The sequence below is a fragment of the Rhinatrema bivittatum genome, chromosome 3, assembly GCF_901001135.1.
Source record: "Rhinatrema bivittatum chromosome 3, aRhiBiv1.1, whole genome shotgun sequence".
NCBI classification, from domain to species: Eukaryota; Metazoa; Chordata; class Amphibia; order Gymnophiona; family Rhinatrematidae; genus Rhinatrema; species Rhinatrema bivittatum.
In genome coordinates, this window is record NC_042617.1 from 521,210,068 (window position 1) to 521,229,550 (window position 19,483).

The following is a 19,483-nucleotide window of genomic DNA, read 5'->3' on the forward strand; positions in this document are numbered from 1 at the left end:
TCGGACGTGCAGCTCCGTACCCATGAGACACTACTAGAGGCGACGACCCTGATAAGTATAAAATAAAACAGTAGTGGGACAGAAAAGCAGCAGGGGAGAAGGGATTTTAAGAAAAATTGAAAAATTACAAAAAAGAGCAACTTTAGAGACATTGTTCAACTTAATAAAAGAATAATAGACGGAGGCTAAGGAGAGGATAACTGGAAATCGGTTACCCTCATTGAATAACCTCCGTACAAGATTACCACCAAACAAGCATTCCCTTGTATGTTACAGTTGGTGTATTTTTGGAAAGGGAAAGAGGTTGGTTAGTGACTGATGCAATTAATAGCAGTGGCTATTCCCTAAGTAAATTTGATTAACAGCCGTTAATGGACTTCTCCTTCAAGTACTTATCCAAACCTTTTTTGAACCCAGCTACACTACCTGCACTAACCACATCCTCTGGCAACAAATTCCAGAGCTTAATTGTGTGTTGAGTGAAAAATAATTTTCTCCGATTAGTCTTAAATGTGCTACTTGCTAACTTCATGGAATGCCCCCTAGTCCTTCTATTATCCGAAAGTGTAAATAACCAATTCACATCTACTCGTTCAAGACCTCTCATGATTTTAAATACCTCTATCATATCCCTCTTCAGCCATTTCTTCTTCAAGCTGAACAGCCCTAACTTCTTCAGCCTTTCCTCATAGGGGAGCTGTTTCATCCCCTTTATCATTTTGGTTGCCCTTCTCTGTACCTTCTCCATCGCAACTATATCTTTTTTGAGATGCGGCGACCAGAATTGTACACAGTATTCCAGGTGCAGTCTCACCATGGAGCGATACAGAGGCATTATGACATTTTCTGTTTTATTAAACATTCCCTTCCTAATAATTCCTAACATTCTGTTTGCTTTTTTGACTGCTGCAGCACACTGAACTGACGATTTCAAAGTATTATCCACTATAATGCCTAGATCTTTTTCCTGGGTGGTTACTCCTAGTATGGAACCTAACATCGAGTAACTACAGCAAGGGTTATTTTTCCCTATATGCAACACCTTGCACTTGCCCACATTAAATTTCATCTGACATTTGGATGCCCAATCTTCCAGTCTTGCAAGGTCCTCCAGTAATGTATCACAATCCACTTGTGATTTAACTACTCTGAATAATTTTGTATCATCTGCAAATTTGATAACCTCACTCATAGTATTCCTTATCATTTCCAAATCATTTATATATATATTGAAAAGCACCGGTCCAAGTACAGATCCCTGAGGCACTCCACTGTTTACCCTTTTCCACTGTGAAAATTGACCATTTAAACTTACTCTCTGTTTTCTGTCTTTTAACCGGTTTGTAATCCATGAAAGGACACCGCCTCCTATCCCATAAGCCCTCTACTCTACAGGATTCTTTGTCAAGGAAAGGGGAGGGAGAGAATACTCACCAAACTTGAGTGTAGTCATAATTGACTTTGAATTGTAGTGAATGACAGTTCCTTGTTAACAGAGTCCATTACATTCTCATTTTCTCAATAATTCTGTGATTCTGAACTAATGGTTTAATCTGATTCATTTGTTTCCATATCTCTTCCCAGTTTCAGAGGCAGCTTTGGAAGCTTCCTCCCAAATTGGTGGACATGATACTTGAATTAGTCTAGATGTCATAATTCAACATCCTATTTCTCATACCCTTGATTCAGATGTCAAGAATAGGCTTCTTACTTTATTTATTTATTTTATTTATTTATTTAAGTATTTTTATATACCGACAATCGTAATGTAGCAACAGGCTTTACAATAAACAAAGAACTGGAGCAAAACATAAGGCAGCAACAGGCTTTACAGAAAACAAGGAACTGGAGTGAGCTAAAAAGCAGAAACAGGGTTTACACTTACCAAACTCTTCCTAGAACATTCAGATGATATTGTAGTGATTAACACTGGATGGGGTGCTCCCAGGAATAAATGAGAATCTTTTCCTCCATACATCCTCTGATTTTTCTGGGTCAGAGACTCCTCAGAAAAATCCTCTCTCGATGGCAACTAAATTCCCTTGGCTATGGGGAATTTGGTTGGCTGGCAAATTAAAAAATAAAAACAAACAGTCTTCAAAATCCAAACAAAAGGATGGAAGGGTGGAGAAAACTTCCATCAACAAAAATGACACACTAGCCCAGATGGAAATAACGTTCCTAAAAATTGTGAAAAAGGCACCCGTTCTACCTTTCCATAACCAGGCATTAATCCAAAAGGCTCAAAGGGTCCTTTCTCAAAAACAAAAAGAAACAGAACTGGAGCAGGAGTAGCCATCCTACCTGTGGGAAAAGATAACTAAAAAGGCTTACCCTTTCGGGACGTTTCCCCTTTTTATATCAATAAGAAGCAACCAACACAGCAACCCACATGGGGATCTGTAAAACACTTGGAATGCTTTGTTTCTCCCTACCCTAATGGTATGGTCTTCTTAGTAAAGACCCAATAGGGTCCTCTACATTACAATTTAAGAGAACCTAAATATAAAACAATTCTTCCATCCATTTAGAAAGTCTCTTCAATTAAATCTGAATTTATTCAAGCAAAGATTTATAAAGAAGCAAAGGTCAAATTCTCTGATGATGGAGTCTATTAACAGGTAGGGATGTGCATTTGTTCCCTATGAATTGGTAATCTGTGACATATAGGGCCATATTCGTTGTATTCATGGGGAAGCGAAATGTATCGTGATTCCCCACGAATACAACGAATCTTCGCCGAATTATTTGGCTGTCTAAAGGAGCTAATTTAAACAAACCCTTCACACTCCTGACCCCCCCTAGACTTACCAAAACTCTCTGGTGGTCCAGCGGGGGGTCCGGGAGCCATCTCCTGCACTCACACCCTCGGCTGCGGTTTCAAAATGGCGCCAATAGCCTTTGACCTACTATGTCACAGGGGCTACCGGTGCCATTGGTCAGCCCCTGTCACATGGTAGGAGCAATGGATGGCTGGCGCAAAAGGTAAGACAAAAGATTTGGGGGCGGTTAGAGTAGGGCTGGGGGGGGAAAGGTTAGGGGAAGGGGTGAGAAGGTCAGGTTAGGGGGAAAGGAAGTTCCCTCTCAGGCCGCTCCGATTTCGGAGCGGCATGGGAGGGAATAGGAGAAGGCTGCACGGCTCGGCGCACGCGAGGTGCACAGTTGTGCAGCCCCTTGCGTGCGCCGACCCTGGATTTTATAACTTGCGCGCTCCTGTGCACGCAAGTTATAAAATCGGGTGTACATGTGCGTGCGCTGAGTAGCCCGTGTGCAACCTTTTAAAATCTACCCCTAAGCGAACCTTTTGTTATTCGCCCCCCTTCCCAACTTATCTATTGGCAGCAGCTCCAGCACATTGCTCCCTCCTACCCACAACAGTGGATCCAGGACTATGCTTCCTTCTTTGGCAGTATTGGCACTGGTACAGCACCCCTCTAGACTTCATACTGATGGGATTTTGCCACCCCCAAAATTTTGGTGATCTAGGTAACCGCCTAATTTGCCTAATGGAAGCACTCGCCCTGTCAGCACCTGATGTTGCCTGGTAACTTAGTAACCTAGGTAAAATCATTTGAAAATTATTCTTATAAGACATATGAAATATATTTGCATAAATTGGAAACTCCGTATACACAAATTTATCTCATACAAATTTATTGTGGCTATCTGGAAACCTGACTGGATGTGGGGTCAATAGATCACATTTGGGGACCATTGCTGTACTAGTTCTGAAGAAAGCTATAATCCATACCCATTGGTTGGATGAAATTTATATACATAATGCAAGGAAGATGGTGCAGAGGAGGTGGGGAGAATTACCTAACTATTCTTGTTTTTGTATTTTAACCCTAACCCCCCTTTGTCAGGGGGTCACCCTCAGTGGCTGCAAGGGTGGTGAAAGTTTGCTCGTAGCCCTAGAATCAGGATTCTTCCACCAGGGAATAGTACAAATAAGCTACGAGGCTCAAAGGCGTCTCACACCCAACAACAAACACAGTCCGCACACCAAGTGTTGTTCTAAAAAGAAGACAGAATTTATTTTGACTGTCCAAAATTGAAAGCCCAGTTAGAGTAAGAAAAGGTCGGAGAATAACTTTAGTAGCATAAGTCCAGAAATTGAGTTCATAAGCAGCTTTCCACTTTCAATCTGCAAAAGCTTTACAGAGATTACTCATAGTTTTCTTTCCTTCTAAGCAGATCACTTTTCAGGGGGCTTTCCCAGTCCAAGCCCATTTCAGGCCCTTTACTCCTGAAAGGCCCCGAATGCAGCCCTGGAAACTCCTCTTCTCCTGTAAAAGTCTCTATCCCAAGCTATGGGCTTTCCAAGGCAGACTAAAACTATTCCTGTTGACTGAAGGATTCTTTATTGCCTTGTGGGCCTTCCTGGGCTTCTTCCCCACTTCCAGTCTCTCAGATCTTCTCAAACCAATCTAGGCCTCAACCACGGCTGCAAGCCTCAGCCTCAGTCTGCAGGCTTCTTGACTCGGGAGAGCCTCAGCCCTCTCTCCTTCCTCTGCTCCAACTCCTTAACTCCCTCCCTCAGTGTATTTAAAGGGGCTTTAAAGGGAAGCCCCTTTAAATACACTTTCTCCCAAACCCATCCCCTTCAGGGGAAGGACTCCTTTTCACTCATCACCTTAAACGCACCTCCCAGAATCTCCCTTGAGCTGGAAAATTCCTCATATTAAACACAGCATGAAATTCAACCTTCTAGTAAGGCCTAAATTGCCTTACATAAGTGTGTAACAACATGATTTTGAAATGTCACAATTATTTTCCACTTTTAGTTTTGAAGAAATTTTAGATTTCCATTCCTCTTGAGACCAAAAAAAGGCCAGTTTTTGTTCGATTGCCTGTTTGATATATTTCTCTTCAGCTGAGCATGCTTTTCACATTTGCTCTTTTTCCCTTTGAAGTACAAATCTGTAGTAGACATGAACAAAAGCAAATGAGTAAATAACTGATTCTGTTTCAATGTTTCTATTCTGAAAGGAGGCACTACATTTTACCATCATTAAACAAAATGTTTGTCCAGCTGTAACTGAAGAATAAAAATTGCACAATGGTTCTGTAGAGTGCTTTGAACAAATGCTTTTATAATAAGAATAATATTGCTATTACTTATTAGGTTAACTGTATTGCATATTCAATTCTATCTTACCATCTTGAACAATGGACTAGGTTTTCAGTTTGATCACTTAGCCAGTACTCTCTTATCTTCCATAATTTGCCTGATAAAATTTATTTATTTATTTATCTATCTATCTATTTATTTATTTATTTATTTAAAAATTGCAAGCAGAAAGAAGGTCACCTTTACGGCTTGGTTATGTTCACTTTCCATGTCCATAATCATTTATGCAGATAACCACATTACTTATAATATATTAAAGGAAATGATATAAAATTTGTATTGCTTATCATTTGATGTTTATAAACATTTTAGATTAAATGAAACAAAGCTAATAATTCTAATTACTTTATCAATGCATGGAATCTGTCATATCGTATATCTTACTTTACTTACATTTGCAGTCTATGTCTTACCTTTACTGGTCCTGCTGAGCATTACTTACCATCGTTAAGGGTCAATCACCAGTTCTAAATTCTAAGGTTACCTGTTCTCATTCCCTTATCTTTTCCTGTTCAGAGAAATGACACTGTGATATCAGAATATTGTGCCACAACAAACAATGAAACACCAGAATTAAAAGGAAATGTAGCAAAACTCTCTAGATGGCAAATTGGGAAGAGTATTAGACTACTTGATGTATTTTTAGCCTGCACTTCTAAATAGTGTTCAATAGCAGCTGACATGTTTAGAATTCAGTTACAATAATTTCTTGCCCTCAAGGAGAGTCATTTTCAAATAGCCTCTAAAGCCTGTGTGAACATTGCTGCTGAACATAAGAACAATTTGGATATTGAAGTGGGCACCGTCTATGAAGGTTTACTGTGCGGTGACCCTAGCCAGTACGAAATTCATTCAGCATACCATAGTAAATCAAATCAAAGTCTGGAGGGCAGATGGCTGAGTCTCTGACCAGAAACTTGCTTAAGTATATCAAGCGATGACCATTCTCTTTGTCATCACACGTTGATGCAGTTCCAACATCACACGTTGATGCAGTTCCAACACTGCTCTCTACATTAATGGTGGGGTGGAAGGGAAATAAAACTAAAAGGTACTAAGAGCCAAGCGTAACAAGTAAGAGTTAAAAAAAAAGTGCAAAGCTTGCTGGGCAGACTGGATGGGCCGTTTGGTCTTCTTCTGCCGTCATTTCTATGTTTCTATGTTGTCGCTGAAATATTGTGGCATACTGGGTGTGATTGGTCGAAGAAGCCCTTGGGCAGCACCTAAGCTTTGTTTAAACAGGTCTTCCTTGAGCAATTCTTTCTTCTGACAGAAGGTGGGTTAAGATTCTTGAGCACTAGAAGCCGTGGTAGTGTTGACAGTCATCCTATATGCTAGACGTGATGCGCAAGGGTGGATCTGCTTGCACATCAGCAAGCTTGATGTGTGGTGATCCGCCCCACAATGGCGGGACTATTAAAAATAGAAGACCAAATTATTTTTTAAGTTGCCATTGGCCAATAAACAATGGGGATTTTTTTTTTCTGCCATAAGTCCAACAGTAATATCCTGATGTGATTAAAGTTAATTTTAGTCTTTAGTGGACATGGACTATGAATATCTTCTGGAGCTAAACACTTTCGGGGTTTGTAGCATTAAAAGTTAAACACACACAATGTGGTTTGGTTCTTTAGTGATTTATTTTCTGTGTCCATTGGATTTATCACTAATGAATAGGCCACCAGCTGAAAAAAAGCTTTGGAAGCCCATGCTTTAGCCTTTATATGGAAATGTATAGGTGAGGAAGGTTTTTATGATATATGTACCCATTGCTGGGGTGCAGAGGGAGGGGATAAAAAGAAAAGAAAGATATGAAATGATGTATTTCTTATAATTCTCAGAGATACCTACTCAGGCCCAGGTTAAAGGGTAAAATACTATAATACTGTCTTCAAATATTCAACAGTTTCTCAGCAATCTACTTACCAGCTGATCGCTGGACGTATGAATGTACAGTCCTACTCTTCTTTGTGCAAGATGCAGTCTGGATATCTAGTGTTATTTTGTTGTCTGTCCCAAGTATGTGAATTAACAGTACTTACACTTAATCTATAAATAAGCACATAAACACACATGCTTGGAAAAGGGAGAAAAATTTAATTCTGCTGACTAAATGCATCTAGTTTGGCCTGTTTGAAGTTAGAAATTGCACATGTAAAATATAAATATGTAAATGATTGATACATTGTAATAGCACAATTTGATCAATGCTTGAGAATACCTATTCAGTATTGTCTTGAGTGTTTCACAGTTTTGAAAAATAAATCTTGTATAATGACTCCCACAGTGGTGTATATTCAGGTTTATTCAGTCACCTTGGGTTGTGCCAAAAGCATTAATGTGCCTGTTATCTGTTATTAATGTGCATCACTGTACCAATAGTCAAAGGTTATTGTGTTACCACTAAATTAATGCTACAACTATCATACTGTATGACAAAAAGAACTTTTAGCATGGGTGTTCCACTACATCAGGGTAATGAAGTTAAAGATCAGAAACATTTTCTTGTTCTTTTCTGTCCTGTTCCACTGTTGAGAAATAGCAGTTCTGTTTTTGATGTGAGCTTACTTATTCAGACACATTAGATACACCACCTTACATGCTGCTCTGAAAACAGCCCTTAACAGGGTTAAGCTTGATAGTTCCTTAAAGCAGTACAGGCTCATGTATCCTCATAGGCGGGATACATAATGCATAAAGTGTTCATGTGACAGGTACAGGACACACTGATCCCTCAGTAACCCTCCGCCTCCCAGCCCAGAGTAATGGTTAGAGATGTGGTTCGTTTATCGCATGAATTAGGAAATTACATGAAATTTCCTAATTCGTTGTGGTTTCGGAGTCCCCGAAACCTGAAAAGAATTTTCCCCGAATTTCGGGGAAATTTCGTTTTTCGGGTTTGCATGGGGAGAGGGGCACTTTTTTTTTTTTTTTTTTAATTAAAAACCACCCCAAACATTTAAATTAACTATAATACAACACCCCCCCCCCTAATCCCGATCCCTCCCCAAGACTTACGAACATCCCTAGTGGTCCAGCGGGGTCCCGGGTGCCATTTGATCCTTCGTGCCCATGTTGTGCGCTATTGCCAGGCTTGCTCAAAATGGTGCCGAATAGCCTGAACTACCATGTCACAGGGGCTACCGGCGCCATTGGTCAGCCCCTGTCACATGGCCATCGGCGCCATCTTGTGCTCCTGTCATGTGACTGGAGCTGACCAATGGCGCCGAAAGCCTCTGTGACATAGTATGGGCAAAGGCTATCGGCGCCATTTTGATTACTGGCAGCCGACAACGAAATCGCTCCCGGACCCCCGCTGGACCCCCAGGGATTATTGGCAAGCCTTGGGGGGGTCAGGAGGGGGCTCTTGACCCCCCCAAGCTTGCCAATAATCCCTGGGGGTCCAGCGGGGGTCCGGGAGCGATTTCGTTGTCGGCTGCCAGTAATCGAAATGGCGCCGATAGCCTTTGCCCATACTATGTCACAGAGGCTTTCGGCACCATTGGTCAGCTCCAGTCACATGACAGGAGCACAAGATGGTGCCGATGGCCATGTGACAGGGGCTGACCAATGGCGCCTGTAGCCCCTGTGACATGGTAGTTCAGAGGCTATTCGGCAGTCGGCACCATTTTGAGCAAGCCTGGCAATAGCGCACATGGGCACGAAGGATCAATTGGCACCCGGGACCCCGCTGGACCACCAGGGATGTTCGTAAGTCTTGGGGAGGGATCGGGATTGGGGGGGGGGGTTGTATATATGTACGAAAATGCTTTTAAATGCTTGGGGTGGGTTTTTTTTTTAGCTTCGTTTCCCGATTCGTTTTTTGGCCCGGTTTCGGGTTTCCTCATTTCGTTTTTCGAAAAACGAAACGAGAAAACCCGAATTGTACCACGAAGTATCCGAACCGAAAAACGACCCGGTAGAAAAAAACGAAGCACATCTCTATGGTTAGTCTGCCAGGAAGTCTTGGGTTCATGCAGGAAAGGGGCAAGGGATAGCAAATGGCAAAGCAGTCCCCATGGAGTGTCTCTGGATTCCCAAGTTAGTATATTACAAAAAAAAAAAGAAAGGTGGAACACAAAAATAATACAATTTCACAAAATAATAAGACTACAACAGGGACAGTCTATTGAACTCCGAACTATTTCCAGTCCAACTAGCAATGGTGAAAGGCGTGGCAACCACCATGAGAGGACACTGCACTTAAACTACAAATGGCAGAGACTGCACATGTCAGAGGCAGGTAGGATAGAAGCAGGCCAGCTCAGTTATCATCTCTCCCTCCATCCAGAAAAAAAAGGACACTACCGCAATGTAACAAAACATGCCCTTCATTCCTTGGGTAGGAATATCCTCACAAGAGAGGCAAACAGACATGAATTAAAAAAGAAAGAAAAAATCCAGCACTGGCTCAAACATTCACAGTACAACAGACATTCACCTCTAGCTGTGGAAATCCCTAGGAAAGGACTCTGGCTAGAAATTCCTGGTTCCATAGCAGCTGTTTACAGATATAAAATCCCAGTATAAAACCAGGAACAAAACAGAGCTATAATTCTCACATTCTTATCTTCTGATGGCAAAGGGTCCAGGAGCAACTCCAAAGCCATAAACCCAGAAAACTTCAGAGTAGACCTTACCCAGAACTCAAGAGAAACCCACCTTGAAACAATGAACACACATTATATGGATTGGGTTCCTAATACCCTCTGCTAGCATTCTTAACAAAGCCAATAGAGTGTATATCACATAAATAGTCAACAATATTCAAAATAATTCATAAATTGGTTATGTACCAAAATACACCAATGGCTCACCAATGGGTCAGATTCAATACTGACAAAGCAATCCCAGGACACACTACACAAAAGTACACCATACATATGCCCCAGTCAGAGGTATTATGGCAATAGCCTTCAGTCAACAATATTAAACGGTACATACCAGTAACTAGTTTCCCTATTCCTAGATTCTTTCCCCTGCCCCTTGCCAATGGGTAAAATGCCACACAGACATATTTAAAAAACATGTTTATTTGAGGACAAATTGTACTATATGTAGCTCTCTAACTATATCTGTATATCTCCCAAATTCCTCAGTGGTACTTTACTCCTATGCATCAGCATCTTATATACAGATGTTAACTAACTAGAACAATTACTGCTGTTGGATGGGAAAAGAAATGCTTAGAAATTAGTGTCAGGATAAAATTTTGTGGACGATATCAATCTTATTTTATTTTGCTCTATAGGGTATGGACATGCAGCACCAAGCACAGATGGAGGGAAAGTCTTCTGTATGCTCTATGCCCTTTTGGGGATCCCTCTCACACTGGTCATGTTCCAGAGCCTGGGCGAGAGGATCAACACCTTTGTCAGGTACCTCCTGCACCGAATTAAGAAGTGCCTTGGTATGAGGCGGGCAGAAGTCTCCATGGCTAACATGGTCACCATTGGTTTCTTCTCCTGTATAAGCACTCTTTGCGTTGGAGCAGCTGCCTTTTCCTCCTATGAGCAGTGGAGCTTCTTCCATGCCTTTTACTACTGCTTTATCACACTCACTACTATTGGCTTTGGGGACTATGTGGCCCTCCAGAAGGATGAGGCCTTGCAGACTATGCCTCAGTATGTGGCTTTTAGCTTTGTCTACATCCTAACAGGGCTAACAGTCATTGGGGCCTTCCTAAACCTAGTGGTACTACGCTTCATGACCATGAATGCAGAGGACGAGAAGAGGGATGCTGAGCACCGGGCACTGCTCACCCATAATGGGCAGCCTAACATTCATACGACGGACACCAGCTCATCTGCCAGTGGCTTCCGCAATGTCTATGCTGAGGTGCTGCACTTCCAGTCCATGTGCTCATGCCTGTGGTACAAGAGCAGGGAGAAGTTGCAATATTCCATCCCCATGATTATTCCTCGAGACTTGTCCACGTCGGACACTTGTATGGAGCAGAGCCAAGCATCACCTTGCAGGTTTCCTGATATAGCTTCTAATGGATGCATTTGCAATACTCAGCATTCAGGCATCAGTTCTGTATCCACGGGCTTGCACAGCCTCTCGGGGTTTAGGGGACTTATGAAGCGGAGGAGCTCTGTGTAGCACCAACCCTCTCAATAGAAACTTTTCACAGAGTTAATTGAAGCCAGGGAGAAACCTGCCATACTAGGTGGAAAAACTTGGTTTTCTGCAAACAAAATTTATGAATAAATATGTTTATAGATATAAAATATATAGTAATGTGTGTCTGGGGACAGGTACAGAGAAGCATACAGATACAAGTGTGCAATACCTTTCTGTTTGTATACACGCACTTATATACACACACTAGGGATGCTCAGCATCAGTATTTTCTGTTCTTTATCAATGAATTTCTGAGAGTTATTTAGTTCAAATAAGAAAAATTGGTTGCATACCAGTTTTCAGAGCCAATGTTTTACTCTCTCTTTGGAGCTACAGTTAAGATCTTGATTATCTTAAAAGCTAAGCCAGTACTTGACATAATACCCAACGATGCACATTATGTAATTTGTATTAACCAGAAATATGCTTTCCCATAATGTTTAATGAGTTTGGGTTGCAGTATCCTAAGTAAGTCAGATTAATCCTTCCCCTACCACAGATTTCTTGTTGTAATGTCAGTACATGTATATACCAGCTGAGTGCATTGCGGCTGTGAATGAAAGGACCAGCGTATGCCCTAATGTGGTTTTACTATGACTGGGTTTGCTACTGATGCATGGGTTTTCCAAAGCACAAAGCAGTGCTATACACTGAAAAGCTGCAGATAGCTGTGGAACTCCTCAGGTTGTCCAAGATGAACCATGGCATCTTCATCAAGACACATAGAGCCACTCTTGGTTACATACGGCCAACCAGGGGCAGCCTGGGGATGTTACAGTATATAAGACTTCAAGAAAACAGAGCTTTCGGTGGAGAGTCACTGCATACAGAACCCTAGACTGAAATGTTGTGTTGTTGTTTAAAAGCAAGCCCATGAATCCCAAAGAAATGTGGTTAAAGAAGAAATGAAAAATAGATGATCCCAATCCTCGTTGTACTGTAACTTTGACCATTTTAGACATTACTAAAGAGCCACCACAATACTCAGGAAAATGTTTGCTGTTTGAAAAATATTAATATTTAATAATTAATGGATGAGCAAGAGATAGTGACTACAGTTACAAAGTTAATTCTCTACAAGTTTAAAATCTTGTAAGTGTGAGGTTTTGTTTTAAAATGTAAGTTAATATAGATGCTGTGAGTGAGAGGTGTCTTATTTTATAGGAAAGGCATTCAGTTTAGGAGAGAAGATTGCAGAATGAAGCAAAGTAATTCTGGCTGAACAGGCTGCTTGAAATGATAGTCTTATATACATGAGACATCTTAAAATAACTACTTTCTTGGAAACCAGAAGCATGCTAGAGAAGTTTAGAAAAAGTTGAAATGTGATAGTCTGAAACAATCAGGCTTTGATCTCTTGGAGCCAAAGTTATTACAACAGGGTTTTCACATTACCAGGAGAAGCCCCCAGTCCTGACCTCTAGACCCAGAAAAGAGACTGAAGATGTATCCTACACTCTCATCTGGTGTGTATGCCTTTGGCCTTGCCTTCCAGAGTCTATCACTTCTTTCCATCCTCCCAAGTTATGACCAAGAAGGTGATGTAAGAGCAGGCCATCACAAAATAAGGATGAAGCCAAAAAAAAAAAAGTAGAGAAAAGGAGGAAAATGCTATATATACACTGTGCTGGTTAGAGTACGTTGCTATTTAAGTTGTTACTGTAACCGCTTCCGTATGCCACTGCATTACAGTTTTAACTGTTGTTGGAAATCAGTCATTGAATCACCTGCTGCCATGAATCTGGTCTGAAAAAAAAAAAGAGGCAGAATAATTATGGAATTCAAGAATATTTCGTTTGATACCGACCTAAGTGGAAGAAAACACGATCTTGCAGGAAGTAAAGCAACAGTCTGAATAACACAGAATGGTATCTCAGCTTTTTTGGACACATCAGTGTTTCTGGTATGATGGTAATTTCCCTGGTAGTAAATGACTATCTTCCAAACACTATTCTGTGTTGTTGACGATGAATGCTAAAGAGAATTTCTGATCCACATGAATGTTTTCTGTTGCAGAGGATGCAGGGAAAGACACCACATGTAGCACAGTTGTCCAGGGTAAAGATGGTTCTTTACAGCTTAGGCAAACAGTACTGCCAAAAACAACAAAGGCAAATGGGGAAATGATGAGACAGCAACATAGTAACATAAGAGCTATGAGCAGATAAGGGCCACTTGCTCTGCCCAGGTGCCCCATCTACTGTCAGTCTTCAGTCATCTCCCTCTCTTGCCCTCACCATTGCCCTATGTGAGTTTGAATCATATACCTATGACAACACTATGATGTTATATTGAAAGCAGGAATATGTTGAAGGATGTCCTCCACCAGGCAGAACCTTTTAGAATGGCATAGGGTCATGTTATAATGATCATATCTTCCCCCCCCCCCCCCCCAGCAATGTAAAATAATTAAGAATAAAATATCTTTGGAGAAAAAAATGTAAAGCAATATAGCTATCAGACCAACAGAAAGAAAAAGAAGAATGAATGAAAGTCAAGTTGATTATTTCAGAACCCCTTGTTCCGCCCATTCCCCCCCCCCCCCCCCCCACACACACACACATATGTACACACCAGTACTGCACTATTGTTAAAGGCATAAGCCCATTGTGCTATGTGGCTGTGAACCTAGACTTGAGTCATCTTCAAAGAAACTAAGGGCCTCAATTATAAAGCTCCATGCTATGTCTATGGGAAAAAAAAAAAAAAAAGCTTGGTAAATAAGGCCTGAAAACAGAAAAACTGCTCATATTCCTCATTTTCTTTCTGTAACGTCAGGCCGTTTGTAAATATCTCCTCCCCGTGGTCGTTCAGCACTTATGCACGAATGTATCAGGATGGAGCTGGCTCAGGTTTCTCTTGGTGTTTAATGAGCACAGTGGCACACAATTTACTTGGATCCTTAACAGCAGAAGTAGCACATATCAAAAACTCCACATGCTTATTTTGCCCAGGAATAAAACAAATCTCAGAAGGAAAACAGGGAAGCTTTCTTTTTCTACAGAGTCCATTGCTCATGAAAGGAACTCATTTGACTGCACCAGAAAACAAAGTCCTTTGTTTATCCCCAGAACAGGTGTAGAACTGGTGTAGTGACAGTACAAGCTCCCCCGCCCCCTGCCAATGTGCCTCAAACCTGCTCTAGGGAGACCACCGCTAAGAGTGTGAAGGTAAGTCAGCTTCCATGTGTATGCAATCTTTAGCTTCTCTACTGAGACAATCAACAAAGGTGCCATTTAGTGCCACCCTGTGACGGTGGTGGACCGAGATGATCTATTTCAAATAGGCCACCAAATGTTGGCTTTGAGGTGGCATTGATTTTCAGTCTTTACTGCCCTGAATCTCAGCTGAACAGTGGGGGGACGGACTCTTAAAGACTCTTTATTTTATGGCTGAATTATCCAAAAATGTAGCTACTCTTAACAATATTATTTCATAAACCTATCAAAATCTAATGGACTTTTTTTGTTTGTTTGTTTTCTGTAAATCTATAGGATTGGGATCTAAATCCAATTCCATCAGAAAATAGAGAAATTTCTAACTAAAAATTACTCCTATAGATCATGTTAATGAATCTAACACCTTGTTACATGCTGTAAGTTTGCGAGTGTGTATGTTTATGTTTCGTCTGTATGTATGCAGCCAGTTTCTATGCTGTACAGCCTGCATTGAAAGATTCCTATAAATATAGAATGGTCAACTTAATTACAACTTGTTTGGCTGGACTGACATGCATATGACTTGCAAATGACTTGAAATTTAACACAAAGTCTCCATCAAATATGTGAAGAAATCTTGATTTCACCAGGCTCCTAAATAACAGGGAAATGTATTTGTGATATAGTAGATAATGTTGTGTCTCAACCTGTTGAGGTAAAACAAAGATGGACATGCTGTTCTGAAGAGCATGGCTTGCTGCTACAGATGTGATCTTTCCTGATAAGTGCCATGGTGGAACAATTTAACATAAGAACTGGAAGTGTAAATTTAGCCTACGTAAAGGGCCGGTTTTGGGGGAGGTGGACACGCAGAACAACTGCCTGGGTGCCCAGTGCCACAAGGATCGCCATTGACCAAGCTGAGTGATGTCACTGAAGCCAAGCTTCAGGTGTCCTGGCACAGGTGATGTCCATGCCTTATTTTTTGCCTGGGATCAGTGTGTCTAACACCAGCCCTGCATCCATAGATATACATTACAAGGGATACACACACACCGCTGAGAGGCCCCCATACACTGTTAATATTATATTACATCTGCACTGCATTCCGCAAAGCAGGATTATTAAAGTAGACAATGTCATTAAAAGAGTTAAATAGGGTAATTGCCATGAAAGCCCACTTAAACAGAAAGAAATAAAAGTCAGCAAAGACCTTGTAGGTGATATCTTTTTTATTGGACTAGCAACACATTTATGGCTAGCTTTCATGAGTAGTACTTTCTTTATCAGGTCTATTTGCAATGACCTAAGAAGGATGTTGCCTGAATCTACAAGTAAATTGCAGGCTGAATAAAAATATCAGTGTTTGCAACTCTGTAAAGAGTTATAAAGTGACAGGGAAGAGGAGTGATATTTAAAAAGGGCCGAGAAAGCCGAGGAAGACAAACAGCAGAGTTTGCAGATAGAGAAAGAATATGAGTCTGATTTACTATGCCTATTTATGTTTGGGGAGGAAACCCACGTCTGGACATTTCCTGGGTGTTAATTGTTTCAATGTCTGATCACTTTAACTTTAAGTATCTGCTTCACTAAACATTTTCCTCCTATAGACACAGAATGGGAGAAAAGCCTTGGTGAATCAGGCCCCAAATGTCTTAACTTTCCTGCCTACTTTTGAAGTTCTCTTTGGTATCCTAAGCACTGGGTCATTGTTATGATGGTCTGTCAAGGAAAAATGTTCCCCTTTAGGAGTGTCACCTTGTTCTTCTCTGCAGTTTTATAAAGTTATTTTTATAACCTTCAAATGCTCTCTTGTGCTTCTTTTACATGGTGACTTTACTTCTCTGTTTGCTTCAGCTTGTGCTTTTTCTCTCTACGGTACACCTTCTTTTCTGCTGCTAGTTCTCTACCCATGTCATACTGTTGTGATGCTGTACATGACATCTGCTATGCTGAACTGAAGGCTCTTTTTTTTTTTTTTTTTTATTTATTGCCTTTTTAACCCCTAATGCCTAATAGTAGCCATTTCTGGCACTGTGCCAGCTGGAAGATTAATTTGCTGTTTTTAGTCATAAATCAAGTAGTTAAAATGATACACTGGAGAAGGTGGGTGCACTCATTCATCAGAAATGATCCCATTTCTATTGGTTATATGTAGGGTTGCCAACTTTAAACTGTGAAAATTCTTAACACTTGGATAATGAGTAAAATATTTGCCTATGTCCTTCCATACAACTATTTATTTATTTTAAACTTCTGTTACCTTATTACTAGAAAGCTGTGCATAAAACAAGGTACAACCAAGTGATCCCAAATATAAAAATAACAACAACATCCTATTAGAAAAGTCAGGAAAACTACAACTACTTAACACCCCCAGCATTAGGAAAACTTGCACTTGATTTGAAGAAGAATTACAAATTCACAGATATAAAATATTATTTATGTTAATTCCATTTGTAATGTGTAATTAACTATGTTTGAAGTTATACTGTTAATTGTAATAGGTTATTTAAGTTTTACTGTTAAATGTAATAGGTTGTTACAATTGTAAACCGGAGTGAAGGCATCTAGCCATACATCGGTATATAAAAAAGATTAAATAAATAAACAAATAAAATAAATACTTGTCATTTTATCAGGTCACACAAACTTTCTAAAAACTTATTAAAGCTATATTGCCCCATAACTGTTGCTCATCCCTTGAGCCAGTGAACAGTTTCATAGTACCATACACACAATGATTCTTTCCAGCCTGCCCAGTTGAGATTTCTCTGCTTTGGGTAGATGAGATGAGCATACAAATTCCCACATGCACCCAACACCTACTCTCCCCAGCCCTGACATTAATATCACACTCCTTTATCCACCACTGGCCTATCAGGGCTGATGCAAGTGTTATTAGGATCTACTGTGTCCTAGGCAAAGCTTACAGCCTTACAAAACCACCTCTCCTTCCTCCCCCCACCCCTATCTCCAGGCCTTCCCCCACACAATTAAAAACTTATACAGTTATAACATTCTACATGGGAAAGGATTTTCAAAATATAGTCTTCTGAGGTAAACATATGACTTACAACATGTATATTATATTTACATGTACTGTTGAGGTCCCAAACAGAAAACCTTGCAAAAAAATACTAGGAACACATATGGTATTAGATCTATTATAATATATGTTGGGTGTGGCTTGGCCCTAAATGGAATTACAATTATAATGTAGTAAACTTCCCATTCCAAAACAGCCCTATCTGCCAGCACTCAAAACAGTAAAACTCCTACTTATGAAAAGGCAACGCTGCAAATATTACTCTACGCCCTAAACACCAATATTCCTCCTATTAGGGAAACTGAACAAGCCAGGTCACTATAGATCCCTGTACAGAAACATCACGCTAACAGAATACCTCAGTTTGGTCACAAGTGGAGAACACAGAAGGACCCTCAGCAAATGCAGAATAAAGTGATCAAAAAGTATAAATAGAAATGTACAGTGAAAAACTGAACAGGAAACAGCAAAAAGCCAGCTCTGTATGCAGTGCAAGAATGGAAAAATAGAAGCATTAGTTTCTGAAAGAACTAAAAAATAAACTTTCAGACCAATTTCAATTGATTTGTAACCTATCATTAAAATCATCCGATGTACCTGAAGATTGGCCAATGCAACCCCTATAATTAAAAAGGGATCCAGGGGTGATCCGAGAAACTATAGACTGATTAGCCTGATTTCAGTGCTGGGAAAAATCATGGAAGCTGTTATAAAGAATAAAATCACAAAACATTTAGATAGATAGGGTTTAATGGGACAAGGCCAACATGGATTTATCCAAGGGAAGTCTTGAGTCATAAATCTACATTTTTTGAAGGGGTGAATAAACATGTGGACAAAGGTGAACAGGTAGATTTGGTGTATTTGGATTTTCAGAAAATTTAAAAGTCATGGGATAGGAGGCGATGTCCTTTTGTGGATTGCAAGCTGGTTAAAAGATAGGAAACAGAGAATAGGATTAAATGGTCAGTTTTCACAGTGGAAAAATGTATACAATGGACAGTGCCTCAGGGATCTGTACTTGGACTGGTGCTTTTTAATATATTTATAAATGATCTGGAAAGGGGTACGATGAGTGAGGTGATCAAATTTGTGAATGACACAAAATTATGCAGAGTAGTTCAATCTCAAGCGGATTGTGATGAATTGCAGGAGGACCTTGCGAGACTGGAAGACTGGGCTTCCAAATGGCAGATGAAATTTCATGTGGACAAGTGCAAAGTGATGCATATAGGGAAAAATAACCCTTGCAGTTGTTACACAATGTTAGGTTCTATCTTAGAAGTTACCACCCAGGAAACAGATCTAGGCATCATAGTGGTTAATATATTGAAATCGTTGGCCTAGTGTGCTGTGGCGATCAAAAAAGCAAACAGAATGTTAGGAATTATTAAGAAAGGAATGGCAAATAAACTGGAGGACATCATAATGTCTCTGTACCACTCCATGGTGAGACCGCACCTTGAATACTGTGTTCAGTTCTGGTCACAACATCTCAAAAAGGATATAGCTGCACTGGAGAAAGTGCATAGAAAACAACCAAAATGATAAGGGGCATGGAACGACTGCCCTATGAGGAAAGGCTAAAGAAGTTAGGGCTGTTCAATTTGGAGAAGAGTCAACTGAGTGGGGATATAATAGAAGTCTACAAAATCATGAAAAGGCTTGAACAAGTTAATGTAAATTGGTTATTTACTCTCTCAGATAATAGAAGGACCAGGGGCACTCCATTAAGTTAGCAAATAGCTCATTTAAAACAAATTGAAGAAAATTCTTTTTCACTCAGTGCATAGTCAAGCTCTGGAATTCATTGCCAGAGGATGTGGTTACAGTAGAATAACTGGGTTTAAAAAAGGTTTGGATAAGTTCCTAGAGGAAAAATCCATAAACTGCTATTATGGTAATTAATAAGCAATAGTAGCTTGTGATTTATCTAATGTTTGGGTACTTGCCAGGTACCTGTGACTTGGATTGGCCACTGTTGGAAACAGGAAACTGAGCTTGATGGACCCTTGG

At 40.3% G+C, this 19,483-nt stretch overlaps 1 protein-coding gene across 1 annotated transcript in view; it reads left to right on the forward strand.

Annotated features, from left to right (window-relative positions):
• KCNK3 (potassium two pore domain channel subfamily K member 3) overlaps positions 1–13,971 on the forward strand; it is a 403,342-nt gene extending 389,371 nt beyond the window's left edge. Inside the window, exon 2 of the mRNA XM_029596241.1 lies at positions 10,386–13,971. Coding sequence (XP_029452101.1) covers positions 10,386–11,239 — 854 coding nt within the window. The 3' untranslated portion in view covers positions 11,240–13,971. The remainder of the gene's footprint in view (positions 1–10,385) is intronic.
• Positions 13,972–19,483: the final 5,512 nt, after the last annotated feature.